General features: G+C 42.6%; 1 protein-coding gene across 2 annotated transcripts; it reads right to left on the reverse strand.

Moving 5' to 3' along the window:
• Positions 1-6,799: 6,799 nt before the first annotated feature.
• On the reverse strand, positions 6,800-26,712 carry LOC130250373 (transforming growth factor beta activator LRRC32-like). Of its 2 annotated transcripts, none has more exons than XM_056485980.1 (3): positions 26,577-26,712; positions 18,105-18,195; positions 6,800-13,468 (listed from the first exon to the last, which is right to left on the reverse strand). In XM_056485980.1, exons 1-3 carry the CDS (start codon positions 26,696-26,698, stop codon positions 11,528-11,530), a joined length of 2,154 nt encoding a protein of 717 aa, XP_056341955.1. In that variant the 5' UTR covers positions 26,699-26,712; the 3' UTR covers positions 6,800-11,527. The 2 variants fall into 2 exon arrangements, with proteins under 2 accessions (XP_056341955.1, XP_056341963.1); XM_056485988.1 differs by lacking the exon at positions 26,577-26,712 and adding an exon at positions 21,535-22,461.
• Between the last annotated feature and the right edge of the window lie 932 nt (positions 26,713-27,644).

The raw sequence follows: 27,644 nt of genomic DNA on the forward strand, positions 1-27,644 counted from the left end.
GTGCTGTGTCGACTTCAGTAGAAAAGACTTTAAAGGTCATTAGGATGGCTTAATCCCACACTAATTGGTGGAGTGTTAATGGCTGGATCTGACAATTTTAGCTTCTGAAAAGTTCTGTACCTGCTTTAAGTTGTGCTTTTGCTGTTGGCCATGGAGAGAGAAAATGAATGATAAGCATCCTTCATACCTCAAAATAATAAAATCATTTCTTGGTATGCAACTCCTCTGAAGGCAGCTCTGTATCACTGTTGGTTGTAAATCAACACCCAACACCTTAAATTATCTACCCAGCATTAAGTATGATGGAATGAATCTGACCACCATCAGGACAGGACCCAGATGGTGTTAAGATGGTGAAGGTGTTAAGATTCCAGACCAAAATCATGTCAGGTTTGGGGGGAGAAAAATATTTTAAAAAATCTATGAAGTGAAGTAAAAGGCTCTTCCTGGAAATTGTTTGGGGTTTTTTCCCTTAGTTTCAGTGCTGTAAATGGCCCATCTTGAGCCTTTCAGATGTTCTAGGTCAAACCACACCTCTTTCTTATACAAGATTTTTTAATAACAGAGGTGCACATACAGTGTAAAATCTCACTGTTCTGTTACTAACTTTGCAAAATGCCTGAGGAAGTAAATATTGTGGAAAAGAATGAAGACAACAATAACATAAATAAGGGAATAACTTAAGTGTCTGAGACAGGATTTCATATGACTCTTTGTTAATCATTATATTATTATGCAAGCTTTATATATCATTAACAGTCTTCCTTTGTAATATGCATATTTTTTTAATATAAGATTCCTTTGATGTAGTCCATTTTATTATGCTTGATGATGTGATGTTTCTAATTACCAGGATCAGTGCATTTTTTTGAAGCTATTGAACTCATTAATGATCTATGACTTTTTTTTTCCCCTTTTTGATGTCTTTCCCAGTTCAACCCATTATGAAACAGGCAACAGTTTGCTGTAATGGGAAATATAATTTTGATAATTAAACAGATTTTCCCAATGACTGTTTTCTGATGCTTTCTTGTTTTCTGTTGAAGCCCAAGCATATGTTTGTAAATGTCTCTTGGTGTCAGAATGCTCTCTACATATTCTGGAAACTCTGAGACTGAAACTGCACATTTTCTAATAGCAATGATGCACTGATTTATGCTGGCTCCTTCAAGTTCTGACTCTTAGTGCTTTTTAAGTCCTCAACCAGTTGTACTTCATCTGGATTTATGTGAATCCCAGATCTCCTGCTAATCTTAAGTAATGCTGTAGAAGTAAGTGAGATTGGAATATCAAAACTAGAATGCAATAAATCTTAATTCATTCAGAAAAATTTCAAAGGCATATCTGCCAGGAATCAAAACTGTGAACAAGTATTTCAAAACACAAACAACAGGCCAAAGGGAAGAGATTATAAGAAACAATGAGTAAGGTTTTTTTGCATTGTTTATAAGGAAACAAATTGCAAATACAATGTTTTGGATAACTGCATTATGAAAGGAGCACAAACCAGTTTGGAAGCACAGATCCACTCAGTTCAGTCTTTGAAATAAGAATTAAAGTTGTCTGTGCTACTGAGGCATTAGTCAGCTCTGCTCTGTTCCTGCTTCTTGAAGACATCTGCTTTGTATTTCATTGAGACTGCTGCAAAATTGCTTTCAGCTATGAATTTCCAGTGCATTTCTTGTTTGGTTGGATTTTTTAAGGTTGGCTTGTTTGGGTTTTGTTTTTTTTTGTTTGTATTTTCCAGAAAATGAAAGACATAAGTGGCACCTTACTAGCTAACAAATCATTTCTGGGCCCAGCTAAGGCTGCAGATGCTGCTCTGAAAGGCAATGTCTCAGTCTAGACTAGAGCTATGGTAGAGATATGGTTGGTGAAGATTAATCACATCAATTATATTGCTGGTTTAGTTACCAAGAATAAACTGAACAGATAGGTTGTGTCAACTTCAAATGAAATTTTCAAGCCATCTTCTATTAAGGTGGTTCACTCCTCCTTCTCCTTCTCCTTCTCCTTCTCCTTCTCCTTCTCCTTCTCCTTCTCCTTCTCCTTCTCCTTCTCCTTCTCCTTCTCCTTCTCCTTCTCCTTCTCCTTCTCCTTCTCCTTCTCCTTCTCCTTCTCCTTCTCCTTCTCCTTCTCCTTCTCCTTCTCCTTCTCCTTCTCCTTCTCCTTCTCCTTCTCCTTCTCCTTCTCCTTCTCCTTCTCCTTCTCCCTCTCCTCCTTTCCAGAGTGCCAGGCAGCACAGCAGTCTGGTACAGGCTTGGAGGTGGGAGAAGGGCATTGAGGTGCCATGTCTGCCTTCTTCTGCCCTTTTTTCATGGGATCTCTCCCCCTGGATGAGGCTGCTCTGTGACAGTAGAAGCATCAGGGAAGCTGTCACATGTGTCACCAACAGTCATCAATGACATCAGCAGGTTCATGCTGGTTTTATGTGGTTATTGATGCAAATTTTACTGGTGAAATGCAGCAGGACATACAGCACAGGTGCAGCCATGATTTTGGGTCAGCCTGATGTGTTTTTTTCAGACAAAAAAGAACTAATGTAGGCTCTTGTTGGAGCCATGTACCTGTGCAGTGAGGCTTCTAGAGTCTGCAAGGGTGTGTGATCAAAGCTCCCTTCCACTTCCTCTTGTCCCAGATGAGCAGCACAATGCACAGTGAGCCTTCCTTTTTGCTGAATGATACATATGTGAAGCCACATAAGTAGTTCTGGGATAATGTTAGCACATTGGGTTGAATTAAATCTGTAGAGCTGATGACTGATGCTGCTATTTCCACTGTAACCTCTCAAAAAGTGATGATACTTTACCCATATGCAAATGTTCAACAAAAGCCATATGCAACTCAGTTTTATATGATGTCAGCTTTCTACAATAATCATGGTTGTCCCACTGAAAAATACCTTCAGCAGCTGGAGTTCAGTCTGCTAGCCTTCAGAAATCTGCTGAAACTAAGTGTTCCTATCTCAAGTGAAGTAAGTTAAAAATATCACAGAATCACAGAATATGAGTTAGAAGGGACTCACAAGGATCATTGAGTCTGACTCCTGCAGTGTGTCACTCCTCGAGTGACTGCACAGCACCACCCTGAGAGCCAAACCCTGTGCCTGAGAGCATTGTCCAAATATTTCCTGAGCTCCAGCAACCTCGGGGCTGTGACCACTGCCCTGGGGAGGCTGTTCCAGTGCCCAGTCACCATCTGGGTGAAGAATCTTTTCCTAATATCCACCCTAATCTTCCCCTGGCCCAACTTCAGCCCATTCCCTCTGGAGTGTCACTGGTCAGCAGAGAGCAGAGATCAGTGCCTGCCCCTCCTCTTCCCCTCACTAGGAAGCTGTACCTGCAATGAAGCGTCCCCTCAGTCTCCTCTCCTCCAGGCTGAGCAGACCAAGTGACCTCAGCCACTACTCATACAGCTTCCCCTCAAGGCCCTTCACCATCTTTGCTACCCTCCTTTGGAATCTCTCCAATGGCTTCATGTCTTTTTTACAGGGTGGTTCAGCCCTGGCACAGGCTGCCCAGAGAAACTGTGGCTGCCCCATCCCTAGGAATGTTCAAGGCCAGGTTGGACAGGTCTTGGAACAACCAGGTCTAGTGGAAGGTGTCCCTGCCTTGGAGGAACAAATTGCAGGTCCTCCCCATCATGTGAAAAAACCCATGTTATTTTTCTTTTCACCTATTTTTGACTGAGTTTGACAGGAAGATCTTCAGGCACGTTTTGATACACACCAAACACACCTGATCCCTGCAGGACTCTCAGTATGAATGCAACATGGACAAGTCCTCAGCAGAGGAATGTAAAAAAAGCAGTTTTTTTCTCTACCTATTTTCAAAGACTGCATTGATTTTCACATTAATTTTATGTAGGTTCTGATGAAAAATATGGCTTTAAAAGTATTTCCCAAGTTTATAAGTTCTCAGTTGCTGCTTTCAAGTCTTCTCCATGTGCTGTATGTTAGGGATAACACTCTACAACATGATGGATGAAGCAATGCTTTCATCTAATCCTGATGATCCAGAGTGGAAATCAACAGATTCAGGAGAATATTTCCATGAAATTAATTCTCCCATGAAGATCTGACCTTCCTCCTTTTCAACAGGACTATGGTGGGGGTTTCATTCCTATTCTATGAGCAGTCAAGGCTCGACACCATTTCCCCTTGGTCTGCATCCTGTTTTTCAGAACAATAGCTGCATTTTTGACTGAGTGCCAGCCCATAATTCATGTTTGCCTGCATCCTTTGGAGAACAAATTTGGATGATACTGTAATAATTTGGTGCATTGAAATAACTGTTCCAATTAGAACAGAGCTTTGGGGTTATTTTTTTTCTAGTCAATAATAATGTTTCTAAAGATTTAAATATTTTGGAAATAATAAACAAGGAAGAGAGGCCTCACCTCTTGATGAAATATGTGAGCATAAATTCTCTTGACATAATCTCCAGTCCACTCAAATATGATACAGCTCAAAAGTTCAGCTTGGGATCAAATTTTGTTGAGTTTATGTCCTGTTTGGGACAGATAGCTCGAAACAGATAAGAGGAATCCAGTGAAAAAACTGAGGGGGAGGAAGGCAGTGGTCAAGATGGAATAAACACAACAGCTGGAGGAAAAACAAACTCATTTAAAACGTGAATATTTTATACAAAGCCCCTCAGTTTTGATGGTGTCACTGGTTTTCACCCAAATTGTCCTCTGAGCACAGTCCAAGCGGTTACTGGATGCACTGAATTTGCTGAGCATCAGTCACTGTCAGTCCCCTACATGCTGTTGGTACCCTTTGCAGAGCAAAAAGTGAGCACCAGCAACAGCAGTGCCTTCACTGATGTGACAGAAACTATCCCACCAAAGGGCTGCTCCCAAGCAGGAATTTGGAAATGCTGATTTAATTATTCTGGGACAACTTTTATTCAGGCACTTATGCTGATCTCCAGGATAATGAGAATTGCCTCTGAAGGCCTGAATAATTTGCGTTCCTACACCTGTGGGTCCAAACTGATGGGAAAGTATCTGCTCCCTTTCCCATGCATAAATCCTCTTCCAGGAGACAGACTCTGCTGGATTCCTTGGGTTCAGGATTGATCCCAACATGTATTTACTTCTCTCACACCAGTGAGACCATAAAAAAGTCCACCCAACATTTGACTTACATTTTCTATGTGTTTCTTCCTTCTTCCCTGCTGATTCAGAATGTTTAAAACATCCCTTTCTGTTTATGTGCTTTAATTCTCCCCCTTCCACTGTGAAACAATTCTCATAACCTTTCTGCAAAGGTCCCATTTTTCACACCTTTCCCAGTTGCTGCTGCATCCCCTCTGAACTGTCTCACACTGTCTGGCTGGAAAACTTGGCCAGGTTTTATAAACTCATTCTTGAGACCTAAAGGGATCTTGGGGAACCCCATCTGGGAACTGTGCAAAACAAGACAGGAGCAGCTGCCATGGAGCTAAGTCCCATGACCTAAAAAATTATCCCTAGTCACTATTAAATGTTACTGGACATAGTCTTAGCCTGGTCCATTTGTCAAGTGAAACATGAAGATGATTTAAACTCATGATTTAAACTACTTCACAAGCAAGGAGAGCTGTAGAGGGTTGTGAGGGTTTGGCTGGTGAACAGATAAGTTGACCTTGTTCATTTGGGTAAACTGCTGGTTTACCCAGAAAAATAACTGCCATACCTTCCCAATGTCATAGCATGTTCAAATTTGGGATATCTGAAATAGTGGAGTGGAAAAGCAAGAGAGCTTACCTAAATGTCCTTTAAGGAGCATAATATTTTGCATATTGAGACAAAACTCAATTTATGAGGATAAATTGATAGGATGCATGTAGGACTCCCATGGCCTGGAAAGGAGGACAGGACTTACAGAATAGAAAACACCCATGAGGGTAGAGGAGAGGGCTGGAGCAGCCATCTAAACATGGAGTTACCATGGCAGCTCAATTTCCAGCTACACTTCCTACAGAGCTTTATCCAGAAGGGATGTTTTGGCAATATCTGCACTTAGAAGACTTGGTAGAGGAAAGTTCAAAGTAAGAGCTCTGTTGGGGCTTACACTCATATGAAAATGGTTTTGTGCTGTTTGTGGCATTTCTGAATTTCCCAAAAAGCAGAAATTCACAGGGAATCACATCAAACTTAGTCCTCTAGAGAGCTGAGCCTCCAGGTGGAAGAACCAGCAGCTAAACAAAGACTGTGAAGATTTATATTTTGGGTTTAAATACCTAGAGTGGCAATTAAAGCACACAAACAAATAATTTTATGGATCTTCACCTCAGCGGGCATCATCCTTTCCAAACAGGAAACAAGCTTGATTTAGGGGTGATGGGTCAATTTTAACAATTCCATTACTTCCCTGATGCCTGTGGTGTAACACAGGGGCACATTAAAGAAAACATGCAGTCTTCAATCACATATGTGAGGCAAGAAACTTCTGCTGAAGTCTGGTACAAAGTGTTTTCCAAGACTAAACCATCAGTGAAAATGGGGGTTTGAAACTTTTCAATCTGTGATTCTGAATTTTTTTGTAACAACATTTTAAAGTGAAAGGCAGCAGAGACATAAAATTTGTAAATATTATTTTTAAAAGCATGAATTGCAATGTAAGTACTCATGATGGAAGAAATTTCTACAATATAAAACCTTTTTGAGTGAAAATTTTACCTGATAGGTCTCTTCTGGAATTTTGAAAGGTAACTACCATTATTTTATTTTATATTCTTCCCATGTCCTAGCACTAAAAAAGATTAAAAAATGAAAAGATTTATATAATTTCAACAGCCTAATATTTTATGCCTATATTATTTTTATTTATTTTTTCTGTTTAATTTAGTGATAACTGGGAGGGATTTTGTCGAGCATTAGCTGATTGAAATATTTCCTTATCTTCTCTAGAATAAATATAGTAAAGGCAAACTGAATGCATCCATGATTTTATTTTTTTTTTTAGATTTTATTGTATGTGCTTTCAGCCGTACAAATATTTGAATCAAAATTGAAGCTCTGGCTTTGCCAACTTCATATTTTTCACCATTTTCATGGGAAATGTTGGAAATATTAACTGTAATTTTGAGCTATAAAACTCAGGAGGGGAAAAAAAAAGAAAAGATTATATGAACTCAGACTTCCATGAGCTGACTAGCTCTGTTGACATCTGACATCATCAGCCACTTTTGCCATCTTTCCTGGACACTCTTCCTGCCAAATGCCTTCCACTACTCCAGTGCAGGGAACAGATGCCAGTTACAGGCTCTGTTTCTCTGCTACTCTATTGTTTACCTCAGTGCATGACCCATTCTTGTTTTCCAAAGATCTGGAGAATAATTTGGAGCAGAAGGAGCCTCTGGAGAACTCCAATCCAGCTCCCTGACTGAAGCTGGGCCAACTTCAGTGTCAGAAGTAGCTGCTCAGGGCCTTGCCCTGATGAGTTTTGAAAGTCTCCAAGGCCTTCCCAGAGTCTGACCTCTCTCATTATGAAGAATTTTTCCCTTATGTTTAATGTGAACTTCCCCAGCTGCAGCTCTCAGTATTTGCATCTTGTCCCTCCAGTGAATACTCCTGGGAGGAGCTGATGCTTCTCCTTGTAGCTGTCCATCCAGTAGTGACAAGAGATTTCTCCTCGACTGTCTCTTCTCCAGGCTGAACTAGTTCCTGCTTCTGGTTCTAATTTCATCCTGACCATTCCTTCCCTTTTCTTCACTGTAAGGATGACAGAGCACTACCTTAGGCTGTCCAGAGAGATTGTGGAGTCTCCTCCTCTGGAATCTTTAAAGCCCACATGGACACAAACCTGTGCAATATACACTGGATCTAGCAGTAGGGTCCAACCACATGATCTCCAGAGGGGCCTTGCAACCCCTACCATTCAGTGATTCTGTAATTTAGATTCCAAATTCCTGGTTTAGCCACTCTTATTCCCATCCTTTTCTCCTTGTGCCATACCTCCAACTTAGTTGCCCATTCCAAATCTTCCCTTTGGTGAGTTTTCTACCTGCAAATGGAAGTCTCTCCTTCACTGGCCTTCAGGACCAGGGATTCCCTTCTCCACTCCCTTTTCTGGGAAAGTCAGGAGCAGTAAGAAGAATCTCTTTAACAATCACTTTCCAGAATTGTTCTTCATAGACTAACTGCTTATGAAGTGGAAAATCATGAAGTCACTGAATGGTTTGGGTTGGACAAGACCTTAAAGAACACCTTGTTCCAGTCCCCTGCCATGGGCAGGGACACCTTCCACTAGACCAGGTTGCTCCAAGCTCCATCCAGCCTGACCTTCAACACTTCCATGGATGACACATCCACAGCTTCCTTGCAGCCTGTGCCAATGTTTCACCACCTTCACAGTAAAGAACTTCTTCCTCAACTAAATCTCTGCTCTTTTTTTAAAGCTGTTTCCCCTTTTCCTGTCACTATCTCCCTCTGTAAAAAGCCACTCTTCCTCTTTCTTACAAGCCCCCTTTAGGTATGGAAAGGCTGCAATCAGGTCTCCCATTGTCTCCCAAACATGTGTTTGATGTGACAGCTGCTAGAAATGGACTGGAGGAGGGAATATGTGAAACTGATTGACTCTTCAACACAGCAGAACAACCATGATCAATAGCTTGGGAGAAAAGAGACTTGCAGGACTGTTCCCTTATATTTGCTAAAATTTTGCTTAACATCATGTTGCATCAGCCTCCAAATGTCTTTGCTTGTGAAATAATGTGGTATAGCCCTACAGGTCCTCCTGAGAAAGTTCTTCCATGTGTTTTCAGTTTCTTCTTCCTCCCATTTCTGTTTCATCCCATTTTCCTAGTTACTTATATTTTTATTTCAGTTTATTTCTCCACAGGCAAATAGAAGAGCACTGATTGACATGGGGAATAGAAAGGGAGAGGAAATGCTTTGAGTTCCCAAAATATTAGGAGGCAATTTCTGTCATGTGTACTCACCCATCCTGAATAGTTTAGGGCTGAGCAGGGTCCCAGCAGAAATCCGTGGCCAGAGACAGGCAACCTGTAAAGGTGTTATTTTGTCTTGGCTTTGCAGAATAAAATCAAATTTTTGGAAACTTTAAGGTGCTTCCTAGCCCAAACCAGTTTAGGATTCTGTGTTTCTATTGTCCTGACCCATGCAAACAGCTGCAGAAGGGAAGCTGCTTGTTGCATGTGGCAACTTAAAGAAAACCGAGTTTGCATTGACTGCATAAATCCCAAATCTCTATCACAGAGTCACAGAAGGATATTCCTTGGCTCAGCAGAAGGAGCTCTTTGCATCAACAGAAGTTTTTACAAGGACTTTATGAGCAATGAATGAAGGTGTCAGTTTTGGCTGTAAAATTACAGGCTCTATTATGCCTACTGTTCTGATTCCACTGGGATAGGGTTCATATTCTCCTTCATTAAACCATGACACCAACCTTCTAGAACAAGGTGGAAAGATGTGCAAAGTGTTAGTGATGGCTACCTTTGATGTAGGATCAGGTACTTTGGCATTTGGTCTTCTTGCAGGCACAGTGACACACAGGACAGGCAAGAGGTGGGGCTCTCATCTACATATCCCTATTTTGAATAATTTTGAATATGTAATGTAGACCTCCCATTTCACCATTTTCCCTGTCTTTGTGAATCTAGTCATATTTTCTTTCCTTCACATTTCTCATCTCATCCAGAGTAAAAGAATTGCCTGGAGCAGGTTCATATCACTACTTGGAAGCTAATGCTGCAAATCCAAATGAGCCATGCTGCACTTTACTTCTGAGACTTGCTCCTGCAAAAACTATTTCTGCTCCCAGGGAAGTCAATGGAAGTCTAATTAGTCCCAGATGTTTAGTAATAACAAGGACTTCCTTTTTGTAGATCAAAACAATAGCAGTGTTAAAACCATTAATTAAATGGGTTTGGCTCTGTCATCAGGTTATTAACTAATTCTAGTCACAGCAGCCAAGCTAATACTGGCTCTCACAGCAGGAGAAATTGTATTGCCATGCTTGACACAAAAACTATGAACTCAGTCTGCGACAAATGGGCATCTTGCACACAGCTTGGCTTGTTTTTGAGCTTCCAACTAATCCCTGGGATTACTGCCTGTGCAAGCTTCTCCTACAAGATTAGGTGCTAGAGCCATTGGCTTTCATAGATGTTAGATCAGGCCCTATTGCTGCTCATGGTTTACTCAAATTCATAGGATCACAGAAATCACAAAATGGTTTGGTTTGGAAGGGACCTTAAAGGTCATCTTGTTCCAATCCCCTGCTCTGGGCAGGACATCTGCTAGACCAGGTTGCTCCAAACCCCATCCAATCTGGCCTTGAATATTTTCAGGGATTAACTTTTCTGGGCAACCAGTTCCAAATTCTTGCCCACATCTCCAGTACATCTTCTTATTCTCCATTGGTTGTACTCTATAACATGGAGCATCTGTCTCTGCTTCAGGACCAGAAGGTAAAGGTCTAAGGTGGAGTCCAAATGCCACAGAAAAATAGGAAGACATTTCTTTCCATCTGTGGAGCATCCCAATCTGGTGCTTTAATATATCCACAGCCTTGTGCTTTTTACAAAATTCAGTTGTTTTTATTGTACAAAATTCCACAATGAAAACCACCAGCCAGTTTCATATGTAACTGCTTGGAAAATATAACTATACACCTCTTTTGTAGTGTGGAAGTTTTGACATTCACTAGCTGGAAGAAACAGAAACGGAGCAGCAATTTGACTGAGTTATTTACCTGGACAGGTTTCAGCTTGACCACTCTTTTTCTCATGTGCCTGAATGGACAGTTCCTGGCATTAACAGGAGACCTGATATAGTTCCTTTTCAAAGCCACTGAACCCTGTTAGCAGGTCAGGCTCCCACTCACTGTCATGTTCCCTCCAAAAGGGTGAATTTTCTGTGAGAATATGGGACGTAACATTTGTCACTGTCAACTTTTAGCAACACAACAGGCTAGCCATGTTAAACACAGCACAGAATGAGGACCCACAGAACTTTCCTTGCAGCACATTCTCTAGACAATAATATATTTTTGGGGAAAGACAGTAGAAAGACAGATCTGAATAATGGCCCAGGACAATGTCCCTTATGCATTATTTCACACTGGTATCTTCAAAACACCTTTTTGCAGTCTAACCTCCTGTGGCCTTTAAAAATAGATTTACTATTCTTCTGCATTGAAATGCAACCATATGCAGTGACTTCCCAACAGTTTTTCTTAGAAATATAAACATGTCAGTTCAATGTTAGCTGGTTGAAATTCATGCTCCAGGATTTTTTTAAAAAGCTTTCACCCCAGAGATGACTTTCTTCACATTAAACTCAGTTAAATATATATTGCACATTAGGGCCAAATTTCTCCTCTTTGAATTTAACTGTGGATCTGCAAAACACGGCAAATTCTCCTTCCCATCCTTGCAACCCATACCAGTGGTGCAGTTCAGGGGCACTTCAAAAGCACTTCAAATCCACATCAAAGATGAGAATTTTACCCTTCATTTCTACACAGTGTCAGTGTAGCACCCAATTTTTTCAGTTTTCAAGGCATTTTGTGTTACTACGCTTTAAACTGATGGGTAAAGTTTTGCCTGCGGAAGCAAAAAAATGAACCCACACCAATGATGATCACAGATAAAACCAACACAAGTGTTAAAATAATAAGGAAGTTGATTTTCTTCAGATCCTCTTTTTCACAGTCTTCTGGTCTAATGTTCCTGATGTACATTTCATCCTGGTACCCGAAATTCTGAGTGTGCTGGCACATTAAATACTCCACGTTGGGGATCTGGACGTTTTTGTTCTGGATCATTGATGAAAGCCAGATGTTTCCACAGCAATTGAGTGGGTTCCCAGTGAGATACAAGTTTTTAAGTGAATTTTCTAATGCTAAAATATTGCTGTTCTGTAATGTACTGAACCTGTTGTTCCGTAGGTCCAGAACTTCTAGTGGAGAGTCACTATCCCACTTAGGCAGCCAGCTCAGCTGATTTTCAGAGAGGTTTAAATGTTTAAGGTGACTAAAACAAGGCAAGTCAATATTTAAATCTATCAGGCTATTACCATATAAATACAAACACTCCAGAGACTTTTCCAGACCTGATAATGCTTTAAGTTCTATTTTCAGTCCAGGGTTCATGGAGAGGTCCAAGACAACCAGAGAAGTCTTGTAGAAGCTGTATGCTGGTAGGGTGTTCAGCATGTTGTCAGCTAGGGACAGGTACTGAAGAGTAGGAGAATTGACAAATGACACACAACCACTCTCCTCTCCAGCAAGTCTTTGCTTAGCTAATCCTGAGTACATGCTGCAAAGGCTGATATTATTGCTCTGTAGATTAAGCAGTCTAAGGCTAGGAAGATTTGAGAAGGTATCAAACTGCAGGGTTTGAAGATAGTTGTTTTGAATGTAGAGCTCCTTTAAATTTGACAATGCACCAGCATCAAGGAGAAGGTTCTGCAAAGCATTGTAGCTCAAGTCAAGGACAGTTAAAGTGATCAATGCACTGTCGTAACTTACTGCAAATGCCTGAAGACAGTTTTTACTGAGATTCAGGGTGTGAAGGGACATCATTGATTCAAAGAATTCATCTGGAATGGATTTGATTTTATTATAACTTAAGTCTAAATATTCAAGCTGGGATAAATAAAGAGAACTTTTGTTTCTACTTTGCTTCTGATCTAGAAGACGGAAAGAAGCATTTAGCCATTCATTTTTCACATAGTCCATTTTATTATGAGGGGATTCAGCAGTAAGCTGGATTAAATTCTTTGATAAATTCAGAGTTACCATCTTATTTACCTGAGGGAACACTGGGAAGTGAAACAGTTTGTTTTCACTCAGATCCAAATACCTTAAGCTATATTCTTCATCTGATTTTGTGGTGTGGAAGGTCTCAATGCTGTTCCTGCTAAGGTCAAGTATCTCCAGCTGCCTGAGGTTAAAATCAGAGATGCAAGTAATTGAATTCTTTGAGAGATTGAGTTTGGACAGGCTCACTAGAGTCTCAAAAGCACCTTCTTCTATTTCCATGATGATGTTGCTCTGAAGATCTATCTCCACAAGATTGGGAGATCCCTGAAACATCTTTCTTGATATCATTATAATACTGTTGTCTGCCAAGGAAAGATACTGCAGTGCTGGAGCTTTTTTAATGAAATACTCAGCCATCCCATTGTACAGACTGTTGTGGGACAAGTCCAGTATTTCCACCTTGGGTAGGAGTCCAATCCCCTCTGTGCCACTCTGAGCAAGCTCATATAAGTGATTGTTGGCTAAATTTATTTCCAGCAAGCTCTTCATGGGTGCGAAGACTCCAGGAGTGATGAAACTTATCTGGTTAGAGCTTAAATCCAGGCACTGGAGGGAAGTGTAAAATGATAATGACATTTCAGGAATGCTTTGAATCAGATTTCCCGACAGATCTATTTTGTTTACATTTGGATGGAGCTCATGAGGGATTTGGTGGAGGTCTTTGTTGTGGCAAAATGCCTGAGAGTTTGCCTGCCAGAAAAAGAGAGAAAAGGAGTTGTCATATGACAGATGAAAAATATCTTTGCATTAAATATAAGAAAAATAACATTCAGCATCCAGGCAGATACTGCTTCTGAAAGACTGATCAATTTTTCTGAGCATTTAGACAGCAAGAGCAACAACCCCAATTAGCTTATTTGCAGCTAACAGCTCTTATTTAATTTTAAAGAGATTTCTGACTTAGAATAGTAGAGTTTTATCTGCATCTGATACCTACTAAAAGTTCTCCTTTTTGTACCTTTCTCTTGGACTCATTTCAACAGTCCCAAGTTTCTCTGCAATCAAGCACTGTTTCCTAATCTTTGTGCTGATGTTTAATTTTCTCACTTTCATCAGGGTACTAGATTTTGCAGACTCTACTTGCAGTAGTACTTGGAAGAGCTTCACTCTGTTGGCAATGTGGGTTCCAAAGCAAGGAGATATAAACATCTATAAGGATCCTATAGCACAAACCCTGTCTCTCCTTCGTAGCCACAGGTTCAAATATGCCTTCCCTTAGCCATGGCTTAGTTAAGCAAGGCACCTTTAACCAAATAGAGTCATTCAGGCCAATTCTCGGCAGCAGGGGAAAAAAAAACAAGCATCAAAGTCAAATCCATCTTCTGGATGCATCTGTGTTTAATTGCAGCTAGGACTGAGTCCTGTGTCCAGAGCAAAATGTGGTGTGTGTGTTCATGAGGAACACTGGAAACATGAACACAACCATCCTTAAATAAGCAGCAAGTTCTATTTTGTTGTTATGGAGAACATACAGCAGCAGGAGAAAATGGAAAGGAAAAGGCTTAGGCAGAATTTAATGTACTGGAGAAAAAGTCTTGTTATTAATGTATGTGGGGAAAGGGAAGGGAAGGGAAGGGAAGGGAAGGGAAGGGAAGGGAAGGGAAGGGAAGGGAAGGGAAGGGAAGGGAAGGGAAGGGAAGGGAAGGGAAGGGAAGGGAAGGGAAGGGAAGGGAAGGGAAGGGAAGGGAAGGGAAGGGAAGGGAAGGGAAGGGAAGGGAAGGGAAGGGAAGGGAAGGGAAGGGAAGGGAAGGGAAGGGAAGGGAAGGGAAGGGAAGGGAAGGGAAGGGAAGGGAAGGGAAGGGAAGGGAAGGGAAGGGAAGGGAAGGGAAGGGAAGGGAAGGGAAGGGAAGGGAAGGGAAGGGAAGGGAAGGGAAGGGAAGGGAAGGGAAGGGAAGGGAAGGGAAGGGAAGGGAAGGGAAGGGAAGGGAAGGGAAGGGAAGGGAAGGGAAGGGAAGGGAAGGGAAGGGAAGGGAAGGGAAGGGAAGGGAAGGGAAGGGAAGGGAAGTCTATTGAATATTAAGTTCTATGGAGAAGCAGAATCCAGATTTTATGACAAAAAGCTTTTCAGAAATCAAGCAAATATTAGAAGTCAAAAATACAAAATCCCATCTGTTTTATGTGAACTTTGAGGTGAATGAAGTGGCAGATCTGTTTAGGAGAACTGGAGCACTAGTCAGCATTTTGTGAATGTCTTTTGCATCATCTTAGTTCTGGAGACAAAACAAGAATGTGCCAGAGAAGTGCAAGTGCTCATCCAAACTCTAGATATACACAAGCTGCTCTACAGTCCTTCCCATGACACATTTTTCCCAATAATCCCAAGTACATTGACTATTAAAACCCAAACCCCTTCCTCTTTTCCCTCCAACTCACTCAAATCTCCCTCAGCTAAAAAAAAATATTAGAATAATAAAATAAGGAAATTTTCTTGCTTCTCCCTGAAAATATTTCTTTCCCGCAAAGTGACTGTACATTTCCTCATTTTGAGTTAAATTATGCCCAGAGTTTGCCTTATTTCTCAGGCACAAATAGCAGGAAACCTCTTCTTACTCCTTTGTGGAAGAGGAAGAAGCCAGGAGGATGCAAAAATCCAGAGTGAAAAAGCAGAAACTGCTTTGCATCCTAAGGCAGATGCCAGGTTTCTTCTCACACTTCCAGCCAGATCCCAGGAAGTGCTGAGCCCCCTCCATTCCTCTGGGAACAACTAGAATCTTACCAAAGCCCTGATGCAACTCCTGTCAACGCCAGTAATCTGCTTTACACAGAGAGATCAGCCATTGTTCTCCATGTATGTTGCATTATTTGGCTTTTAATCTGCATCCACAGAACCCTCCCAGTGATAAAAGGGACTAATAAAAGCTACACTTCCCCCTGTCTGCCATTTGTTCCTATAACATTTCCACTCTCATTTTTCTTTTCAAACTTTCCTTCCCTTTCACTGACTATTTTGATCCTCACTAAATTTCTTATCTTTTCTCTTCTGGACCATATTTTCTCCCCCAAACTCAAACTGCATGAATTTCATTCTCATCTGCAGTAGGGAAAAAAAAAAAAAAGCTGAAGCACATCTCTGTGGGATGGAGCAAACAGCATCTGTTTGGTTTATCTCCTCTCCTCTCACCCCTTAGTCCAATGGGTTGGTTGCCTGAGACTAGAAAAGAGGTTTTTGTCAGTCTCATGTTCTGACTTCATCATCTCTGCCAGTGCTGCCATCAGTTTGTTTCAAGTCCTTTGTCAAGAAGTACTGGAGGGGGAGAACCACTTGGTCCCATTAAGATGCTGACAAAAAAAAAAGCAACCCCACAGTTCAAAAGCTGAGCATCACTGGGTTTCTGACTCCAGTTCTTCACTGCTCAGCACTTGGTGGGAGTTGTCAGCCACCTCAGTAAGAGCCCTACAAAGAGAACTTGGACTCAAGCCTGCCCTTGGGTTCTCCTTTATCAATTCATGAACATTTGAACCAAGAATCTGGGCTGGAGCCACTTGGCACTGACCTGTATTTGTATGGTGTCCCTGGCTATTCTTAGAAGAGCTGAGGTAGAGGCTTAGCTACACAATCAAACCTCAGCATTTTGCCCAGTACCTCACATCTGTTGACCTATGACATCTGGTTAGGCATCTGTCCTTGCATCATCTCAAAGCAAGGTAAAATAGAATTTCCTAAAATCCCTTCCCTTCTATAAATTATTTGAAATCTCCTCCTTTGCCAATTAACATGAATTAGCAAAGTCATCTTTCTTTGGGAGATAAAATATGATACAGTTGCAGCTTTGCCTATCCTTGGAAAATAATGTGAGTTAGTAAGAACATCCTGACATTTGGTCTGTTCCTTGTCTCACAAGCTGATAGATGTGCTATAATGGGCACCAGTGCAGTTCACCCCCGTGTCAGGGGTCTGGCAGGGACTGCTTACCTCCTAAAACCTCTTGTAGAAGGGTTTAGGTCAGCAATAGAACCATCAGTGGTGACTCAGAAAGCAGCACAGGTTTCTGACTCATGCCTCTGCCATGAGATTTGAGATTAAAGTTTCCATTCCTGAGCCTCTGCTGTTCTAAAGGTATCACCATGGGGAAAGTGCTGTGTAAAACTGTGAGGCTGTGATGCAATGAGGACTGTCAGTGGACAGCTAACCAGCTAATCCAGCAGCTCCTTCCTCCTCTGAGCTGTGTTTGGATCCACACCAAATGCCCAGTGAAGGAAGGCAATGGACACTATCAAGGCTGAGCTGATTTACACCAGAGGAGCATCCTGGCCCCGGACTGCAGCGTGTTTTCTGTCAGGGCTGATTTTATCCCAGCCCAGTTGTGCTGCTGGCTCGATGAAAGCAGTTTACAGTGGGGTAGTGCAAGCAAGCATGTGTTTATTCCTCAGCAGTCAGGCTGGTCTGTGACCCATCAAGAACAGGCTGAAGTGCTTGGGTTATTGCGTGTCTCACCCAGCTCCGTGTGACCATGGCATGGGACCCAGGCTGTGCTGTTTACAGTGCCTGCACAGTGCTCCCCCTCCAGCCAAGGAGCTGAGCTACCCAGTCACCTTCCCAAGATCTTTTTATATATACACTAGGACTTCATTTTTTCTGGAATTCAGGAAGTGCTGCAATATGGCAGGGTGGGCAGGAATGGAATGAGTCCCACAAGGGAGATGTGTACAGCTAGCAAATTATTTTTTCCCTATTTTGGAAATTCTTGAGGATTTGTGCTGAACAACTTCAACGTTCAAGGGGGGAAAAAAGTATTTTTAAACATCCTGGTACAGTCAGAAGTACTTGGAGAGGGAAAGGAGAAAGTTCAGCTGTGAATAACATTTATAATATTGTACCAGGTGCTTGCAAAAATTCAAGGAGCAGATTTTGTACTGGAGTGAGAGTCTTTGTCATTTCTCTTCAGCAGCAGTCAGGTACAACTTCCCTGGCAGAAATGCTGTGTCAGGGCAGAGAAGGTCAGTCTGCTTGTTATTACAAAAGAGCTGTATAGAACTATTTCACAGAAGATGCTTTAATTAAAGCACAAAGAACAACCAATATAAAGGAGTTGGCCCTGTACAATCTTAGGGAAACCAAGTCAAATTTCTTTTAACCAGCTCATCTTTAGGAAAACTGAGATAATGACCCTTCTTTTCCCATCCTTCCCCTTTGCTGTCACTACAAAAAGGACACAGCCCAACGACAGACAGCTAAGCATCCCCTAAACCTGCAAGTGCCACCTCTGCCATCACAGGAAGCCTGGTCCTGGGGGTTTCCCTCCTTACAGCCTTGTGCAGTGCCTGTAACAAGGGGTCCCAACCTCACTCAGGACCTGAAGGGGCCTGAGTAGAGAGACAGCCTTACCATTTCACAGGGTGCCCCCTCTGAGAGTTGGTAGTTAGAGGTTTCTTTGTTCACCGCTGCCAGGAAGAAGATGATGTACAGTTTCATGGCTCTGCAGGTAAAAATAATTACAGTTAGATTGCATATGGGTCAGCACATGCAAAAGTTGGCACCAGGTCAGCACCTAACATGGAGAAGAACACAGGCAGTGCAATAAATTAAGCCATCTCTGAGCATACAGCACTAGTGACCCACCTGTGTAGCTTTGCATTCCTTTCAGCCTGGTGGAAAAAGATCTGTATGAGGATTGAAAGGAAGGTCCAAGGCATTTCATGGTTTTCCCCAGTGTGATTTCAGCTGCTGCCTAAATGATATTCAGGACACTCAACAAAGTCCAAATGTTCAAGCAGGGTGTCTGGCATCATGGAGAGAGAAAACTACTGAAAACCAAGTTATCTTCACACTCCCCATAGACACAGCACAGATACTTTCAACTGAGCTGAAGTTTTGGGTGCAAAGCCAATGGGTGCCGCTCAAACAACCAGAAGTGGGAGCAGTTTTCTTTTCCATCCACAACATTTCCTACTCCTCTTATTCCAGAGTGTCAAAGAGCTTTTACATGTATATCCTCATTGAGTTAAAGCAAACAGCTTAAGGAGTGGACTGAGATTTTTCATTTTACACATTCCAGGTATGGATAGGCTTTTAAATACAAGGAGATCACAGAACCATATGTTCCACAGAATCACAGAATCTGTGAAGTTGGAAGGAACCCACAAAGATAATTGGGTCCAGCACCTCATTTTGCACAGCACCATCCCCAAAAGTCACACCCTATGTCCAACAATGTTGTCCAAATGCTTCTCAAACTCTCTCAGGCTTGGGTTGGAAAGGACCTTTAAAAGTCATCTGGTGCAATCCCCCTGCTATGGACAAGGACAGATGCCTTACAAAGAGACAGTTATAAAATAGAATGGATTTGTGTGAAACAGAGAATTCATAAGAGTTTAACTATTTGAAAAGCACTCCATAAAACAGCACAGAACTGCAAAAGGAGCAAACAGCACTGGGAGGTCTATCCACTGGACAATGGGAAAAAATGAAGCCAAAGGCAAGCATTCCTGCTCCAAACAGCTCCAAATGCAACCCCAACCCCATGCACAAGCCATGGCATCAGTGTACTGTTGCTCAGTGGCTTCCACCCACAGAGCATTGAGAAGCTGGAAACAGAAGAGCTCAGATCATTCTCAGCTGATGGAGATCCCTCTGCTTAGACACTTTGAAGGCTGCAGCTGATGGCCCTTCACAGCATTGACAGCAATGCCAACAAGTTCCTGATGGGAATCTGCCCATTTCTCCCCTTCCCAGCCAGAGAACACTGTGTGCTAGGAACAGAGGAACAGGGGAGGATTAGACCACAGCTACTCTGTGCACAGTTTGCATATTCCTTCCATTTCACAAGAAAACCCCAGTGATGGAAGATGTTCTGTGACCCCAAGATGAGAGAAGGGGTCTCAGTAATGGGATCAGGAGTGTGCTCCTCCCTGTTAAAACCAAACCAAGGATGTTGATTCTCTACCATTGAATCAATGTTTGCAGAGTATGCTGAAATCATCTGAAGGAAGGAGGAATTGCAGATACCACCATCTATAATGTTTCTGTTGTCCCCCTCTGATCTTCATTCCCCATGCTTAGAGCAGCTGGGACCTCCTTTAAGGAGGAGAAATCTGCTTTTATCATTTATTCGTTTGCTGAGGTGGCAATAAAACATCCCAATGATTATAGATCTATTCTCTGAGACTTCAAAGGGAAATCCTTTCTGTTCAATGAATGAAGCTGAGGCAATTAACCACAACAGGACACCACCCTAAGGCACAGCACGTGGCCCATGTGCTCTGCAATGTCTTGCCTTGTCACACTATCAGGGCAAAGAAAGGTCTCTTTGCCTCCTAGATAATAAACCTGACACAATCCAGGGTCTTAACATACTTTGTAACTTACTAAATTTTAGGTTCATAAAGCAACTGGGAAATTGATGTATTTGAGGACAAAAAATTGATGTAATGGTTTTCCACGTAAGGCAAATCTGTAAGAACCAAGGATGCTGTCCCTCAAGGTGTTTCTAAGGTGGCTGTCACATCCTGAAGCTCATCAAGGGTGTGGTAGACTCTTCCAACATAGGACAGCATAGATTCTGTCCTCACAGAACCATTTAGTTTGGAAAAGCCCTCCAAGACCATCAACTCCAACTGTTCTCCCAGCACTGCCATGTCCACACCTATCCCATGTCCCTAAGTGCCACATCCACAAGTCTGTTAAACCCCTACAGAGATGGGGTCTCCATCACTGCCCTGGGCAGCCTGTGCCAGTGCTTAACAGCCATTGTGGTGAATAATTTTCTCCTAATATCCAAACTGAGCCCCCCTGGCACAACCCGAAGCTACTTCCTCTTGACCTGTCATGGTCTCCTTGCTCGTGAAGATTCCCTTCCTGGGGCAGTTTCCAGTTCAGTTGTCCAGCTGAGGAGCTTTTCCTGCCTAGCTTTTCTCTGAACAACCTTGAGATCCTTCTCAGCAACCTCTAGTGTGACACACCAGTGCATCCCCCTCTTTTCTATCCTCTGGGCAGATCTCAGCATCCCCCCACCCTCTCCCAGTGTCAGGCTCAGGTTTACAGGACATCTACTGACAATAAACCCTTCCTTCTGGCATTGATCTCTCTATCCACAGCTTACAAAAACAGTTTGGGAGCAGCAGTAGCAACAACCCAACTTAAAGGAGCTTTTATTGCTATGAGGCTTTCCCAGAGCTGGACCAGCTTCATCATCAGTGCCAGTTTGCTCCCACTGGAAGTTGTGATAGAAACCCCAGCACAGCTCAGAGCAGGACTGAGCTCTGAAACCCTGGATATTTAAATCCACAGCTTTCCATCACAGCACTTCAAAACTACCCGGTGCCGATTTCAGCTGAAAAATACAGGTGGTTTAAGACAATATCATCCCCAAGGAGTATTAGCAAGTCAGTCAAATAATTCTAGAAAATGTGTACCCTAACCACGACAGCATGTCCACTTAAAAAATAGGAAAGGCAGAGAAGACCAGTAATTTGCCTCAATACAGATTTCAAACCATGGAATAATAACAATTAATTCCCAGTTTTCACTTCAGAACAATGTTTGCCTCCATCTCTATCACAATCTTAATCCTGAAACTACTTCATAGATGAAGTTTGCATCTAGTAAAAGCAGCACTTTCCAGATTTCCCCCAAACATGTTTTTTGTTACTGCTTAGACAATTAACGGAGATGCTGTCCTCTGCCAAGAAAAGTTAAATACAAGAGAACACACAGAACACAAATCACACTCCCCAGGGTCTGATCCTTTTCCACACAAGACTCTTTCCTGTTAAGTTAGAGCCTTCAGGGGTAAAAAGAGTAACTATTTCACATTTACCTTGTTTCAAGGGCTTCTTGCATCCCCAAACACTGCTTATCATCTCTTCAAAAAGCATATCCAGCTCTTCAAAATCAATTCAATCCTGGTATCAATGCAATTATTCTTCAGCTTCATGCTCACCCATTCAGGACACCTAGAGGCTCACTCAGAACTTCAGAATGAAGGCGTTTTCAGGGAAATAACCTTATTTGGAGCAGTGTGTGCTTTAAATGATGTTGCTTGTCTTCCTCTCCACTCCTCCCCGGGCTCTTGCTGGGTCCTAGCCACCGCTGTGCTCTGGACAGAGTCAGCTACTGTGTGACATCCTGAAGCCCTTCCTTGGGGCAGGCTTTGAGAAACAGGGGGATTTTTGCCAGAGGAGCTGTCAGGATCGGGCTGTGGGTTTGCTCAGGAGAATCAGTAACTTATTGGCCATGCCATTGTTTGGCTGTGTGCGTGGGGCATGACACGTGTGTTTATTTTGGGGTTTTGTGTCCACAAGTCACATTCCTGCAGGGTTACAGCCTCCTGCACCTCAGTTTCTCTCTGCATCTTTAGGGAAACAGTGCTTGAGGATTCAATGTTTAAAAGTCATGGCTGATAAATATAAAATCCAGAATCTGGAAACTTTTTCAGGAAGAAATAACTTTTCTTTTTGCAGTCATCCTACTAATGAGAGTGTGACTGCAGTCTGCTGGCAGGATGGGGCTCCATTGCTGGCTACAACACCCTTGATGGATTTTCATGGCATGAAGCAGGAATTAGGGATAAAGGCCTCCATAAAGGCATTTTCAGATCAGCTGCTGAATTTTTGGCTGTAAGTACATAGGGCTGAATATACTGGATCCACTGGGAAGAATTCCCACTGCAAAGGAATGCTTTTGTCATGCAGAAGATGATTTCAAATTGCCCAAGTTCAGCTTCTTATTTATTATTTCGTGCTGCCCTCTAGAGCTGGAGCAGCTGGTTCCCACATTTTCTCTTGCTAATTAAGTCCTGCTTCAGGAAAACCCATCTCTACACAGATTTCCCTGCTGTTTTCCCCCAGACACACAAGACTGAACTGCCTCAACACAGTTTTCCCGTGGGTGAAATAACATTCCAAAGACCTGGGCTCTTAGTGTGCTTGGTAATGCACCCTGGAAGGAGAGGTATAAATCACAGAATTATAGACTCTCAGAATGGCTTGGATTGGAAAGGACCTTAAAGTTCATCTAGTTCCAACCCCCCTGCCATGGACAGGGACACCTTTCACTAGACCAGGCTGCTTGTCTGGTTATAAAAATACCATGACAAGGTGACAGGGGAGGGCATGATTTGGTGCAATGGATAGAAAAATGCACATTAAGCTCTCAGGAGAATTGTCCACCAGTGAAATTATCACAACCTCAGACAAGTTTTGCTTGACTGGGCTCTCATCCCATTAGTTTTGATCACCTTCCCCCAAGCATGTCATGTCTTGAGCTTCATTTTGCAGTGCTGTTTTTCATTTCATCCCTTTGGCAGGCTCCCTGGAGTCCAGCTCTCCATCTGCAATCCCCTTGGGGTAAGCAGGAAACTCAGGCTGAAACTGGGGACCACTTATATCCAGAGATTTAAATATCTTTTGGATGCTCTGGGTTTAGTTTGCCTTGTCAGTAGTGTGCAATAGCACTTGAAAAGCACAGACACCTTTGCAAGTCAAACCTCAAATATTTGAGGTCTCCAAGGAAAATAAATACTTTTTTTTTTAATAGGATATTTTGATCTGATTTGGACTACAAATATCATGCCCCTAATTAAGAGCAGCAAGTGTCAAGGATGACAGCAATTTCAAATTTTTCTACACCTGGATATTCAGAGAACTTTAGGAAGTTTGTATTTACAGGGATAAAAATAGCAGAGATTTTGTGCTTTTTAAAAAGCCAGCTCTGTTCCTTAAGCTGTTTTGTTGAGTAACCAGGTAGCTGTGCCAGCTGAACTGTGAAGAAGAGCCTGAAGAGAAACAAATGCCAAAGCAGGAGGGAAGGGCATGCACTGATTCTACTGCTCAGGGCTTTGCTTCCATAAAACCAGAGGATATCTCAGAGGATACCAGCTGCAGAGGGAAAGATCAGTGCTGCCCTTGCCATCTTTGTCCTTTCCCAAAGGGGATCTGGCAGCAAACAGGGTGAGACTCCAAAGCATTTGGGTGATTTCCCAAATTTTCAATTTTTTTGGCTTTGGGCTACCCAACAATTTACACCTTAAAGTGGTGTTGAAACATTAGCATGGTATGGGCTTGGTAAGACACATCTGCAAAGCAAGTGCCACCTGCATCAGTCAGAGACTGGGTCACAGGATCAGAGAATGGCCCAGTTTGAAAGGGACCTTGAAGATAATCCAACACCTTCCACTAGACCAGGTTGCTCAAAGCCCCAGCCATCCTCATGCCCACCACACAGACTGGAGAATCAAGCTTTTTTGCTCACAAAATAGAAAGAGCTGTCCCATCCCAAAGGGTTTGCACCTGCAACTCTGTGAAATCCTGATTTTCCAGTGGTGTCTCAGCAGTCACTTCCTACTCAGTTTCTCTTGATGTCAGTTGAATTTCATCCTCTGTCACCTGAAGTGAGGGACACCTTATCAGACCTCTCCTCTCCTCTCCTCTCCTCTCCTCTCCTCTCCTCTCCTCTCCTCTCCTCTCCTCTCCTCTCCTCTCCTCTCCTCTCCTCTCCTCTCCTCTCCTCTCCTCTCCTCTCCTCTCCTCTCCTCTCCTCTCCTCTCCTCTCCTCTCCTCTCCTCTCCTCTCCTCTCCTCTCCTGTCCTCTCCTCTCCTCTCCTCTCCTCCAAACCCTTTCCCCAGCATGGCCCAGAGCAAGAAGGAAAAGCAAATCCTAGCTGCTTGCTCTTAGCAGTCAGTCTGTAAATTGCTGCAGGTTCCCAAGGGTTTCAGAGGAACAAGAAAATGTCTTGAGTCTCCAGACTTTTTGGAGTCTGTCCATCCATAATGCTGCTGCTTTCTAAGGCCCTGCTTTTGAGTCCTGTGTCAAGCTCTATGAACCAAACTCTCTAGAGAAGTAAATAAAACAAGTTCCTGCCTTAGGAAGTGTGTCTCCACTGTGAATGCAGGAGTGGGACAAGTCTTGTCCCTTTTGGCTGGAAGAGCTCTCTGGTGGATCATCCCACAGGGGAGCTGGAGACAGCATTAATATTAACCCTATTGAAAAGAACAGCCAATGCCATCCTGAGCCACTGACTCTGAGAAGAAGGAACAGCTCCAGCTCCTGGCACTCTACAACATCTCCAGAAGCCGGTTCTCCTGGTTTACTTTGCTCCTGCAATCTGCACTGTGCTTGGCATCTCATAGGAAGATGCTGCCCCAATCTTTCTGGTGTCAAGTCCACAGACCAAAATAGAGACCCCTCCATCTCTTGCAAACCCAACACATTTTTCTCCTGCCTTTTGAAGCTGCTGCCTTCCTTCCTTCTCCTTCTGTCCTCTCTCCATGTGCATCTTTATCAGATATTCAGCCAACAGCTTTTCCCCCCCAAAAATTAACATCTCCAATTATTGAGGTTTTAGCCAGGTTTTCTATTTTATTCACTCTTTTTCCTCCTAATCTCTCCAGGAAAGAAAATGTAAATGAACAAGAACTGAATGAAACCCACAAGCTTGGAGAATTTGTGAGTGAGGGGATGGACAAAGGGACAGAGGGAGATGGGAAAATGAAAACTCTTACATCAGCAAAAAGGGACATGTACTGGCATTTGCAGATTAAACTATCTAAGCATGAAGCACTCTCTCTGGAGAACAAAGTTCAGATTCAGGAACCAAACCAGAATATTTTCTTTATAAAATATGCTTTTAATTCAGCAATATTATTTTTGTAGACAGTGGGTCAGTATTTGGGAAAAGGAGTACTCATTTTATAAGATCTAGTAAGAGACAAAATGAGGTGAGGAAAATTATTTCTCATAGATTTGATTTACATAATACTGATATTCATCCTTGAATCCACCCATCATTGTATTAGTAAAAGGCCAAGCACTGATACAGTCTCTAAGATGTAACCATCTGCTTTAAAAAGACATGACAGGTTGTAAATTTTTGTTCTTGAAAACTAGAGGATTTCAGAATTTTAGAGTAATATGTTTATTTTAAAGTATAAATTAATACACCTTAGTAAAAAACCCAAATTATCACTGTTGTGCAAAGCCAAATTATTGCTTCTATTTAAGGGAAGCATATTTGTCTTTTATCAAAAATACTTTTATCCAAATTACAACTACGCTTAGCCTTAGAAAATTTACTGTGATTTTTATATAAACTAGGATTTGCTAAAATTTTACGACTTCCAAATATTGCCTAAACATTCATTCTCATGATGACAGTCCAGATGCAGCAAAGCTGTCTCAGTAAATCATCGTTCACCCAAGGTGACATTCAAGCTGTCAGGACCTTAAGAGCAGCAAGATAACCCTGCCATCTCACACCTCCTGCTCCAGCAGGGAGAGCTCAATGGCAGCACTGACCAGAAGAAGAGCAGACAGCCAAACAGCATTTTGCCTATTTTATCCAGGGACTGTGTGATTTGCTCAAAGCTGTATCAGGATTCAGTGTCAGAAAGCTGGGTGAGTGGCATTTAATTAATGTACAATGCTGATCTCTGCAGCACTCCTAGTTCAGAAGGCTATAATGCAGTAATACCATAAATAGACTGAAGTCTGTGAAGAAAGAAAAAAACAATCATCTCCTCATTTTCTATTCCTGCAAACACGGAGAATAATAACAGATACAGTGTATGACAACTGTACTGCTATAAACTAACTGGTGCCTCCTTAACATAAATGATCTAACTCACACAGTGCAAGTCCCTGATGGACTAAATGTATAACTGAGTGGATAGAGCCATCTACACAGCGTGTTTAGCCAGTTCCTCAGCCTATTCATAAACACAGCACATTTTATTTATATAGTACCTTCCTCATCTGTGTTAGTTCTAAAGGCTGCAGCTCAAAGTCACCAGAGCCCTCGTCTCTCCCACAGCTGAAAGTGCAACTTTCCAGCAGGCTCCCGGGCTCACACACATCTCCACATACCTGCTCTGTGGCTGGAGGAGGAGGTTTTGTCTCTGCTTGCAGCCTTTTTTCCCCGACTCTCCCAGCAGCCCTTCCAGCCGAGCCGAGGCAGTTTCCTGGGGGAAGTCGTACCTCTGTTGCATGCCAGCTGACTAAAACTCTGCGAGCTCCAAGAGAAGTTTGAAGTCACAGGGAAAAAAAAAAAACTCCCCATAGACTAGTCCTTGAATTCATTCCTTTGCAGTCATAAGCTCTTGTATATTCCCAGGCTCCCCAGAGCAGTGAATACATACCTCTGTAATACTTTTAAAATACGTGTATCCTCTGAGCTTCTCTTTATTTTCCATTTTGTTCATTCAGCCTTTGCTTATTTCCTGCAGTTTCTCAGCTGGTAATTACGCTCCTCTCTTATTGACACACAAAACAGTCTGTGAATACCACTAAAAAATCCCCTCCACAGGCTTTGGGGACACGTGCTTGTCTCTGAAGTCATCCGTGCTTGTCCCACAGCTGTCAGCTGGGGATTCTCAGGGGTTGGGATAAATCAGGGGCACTGAGCTGGCTGCAAACCTTGCATTCGAAATCCATGCAGGATGGGGTGTGTAGGAAAAGGGTATATGGGAGTAGGGCAAACACATCATGTTTGGTGTCCCAACAGGTCATTTGTGTCTTCATGGCACAGCAGTGGGATGGCTGAACACAGCCCTGGGGGAAAGATAAATCAATTTAATGCTTGAGTGGGTAATAACATAAATACCTTCTAAGAAGGACTTGGGATGAATTCTGCTTTTTTTACTTTGGGTGTGAAGCTCCCTTTTATTTCAGATGCAATGTTTTTGGGGACATGCACATTTTCTGTGTTGTCTTCTGGACAGGTGTTCACTGGCTCTGCATGTTTGCAGCACTGTAACCTCCTGACAAGGTTATGCTAGCAATTCAGTGGATGTCTTAGGACCAAACTGAGTCTTGGTTTCACCAGCCAGTCTAAGACCTCCCCTGTGCCACCCAGCTGTGGAGCTCCCACAGGCACCAGGGATCAAAGGAAACATCCCAGGGACCACTGCAACCCCCTCCCCTTCTCCCCTGCAT

This window comes from Oenanthe melanoleuca, chromosome 1 (genome assembly GCF_029582105.1).
Source record: "Oenanthe melanoleuca isolate GR-GAL-2019-014 chromosome 1, OMel1.0, whole genome shotgun sequence".
Classification (NCBI taxonomy): domain Eukaryota; kingdom Metazoa; phylum Chordata; class Aves; order Passeriformes; family Muscicapidae; genus Oenanthe; species Oenanthe melanoleuca.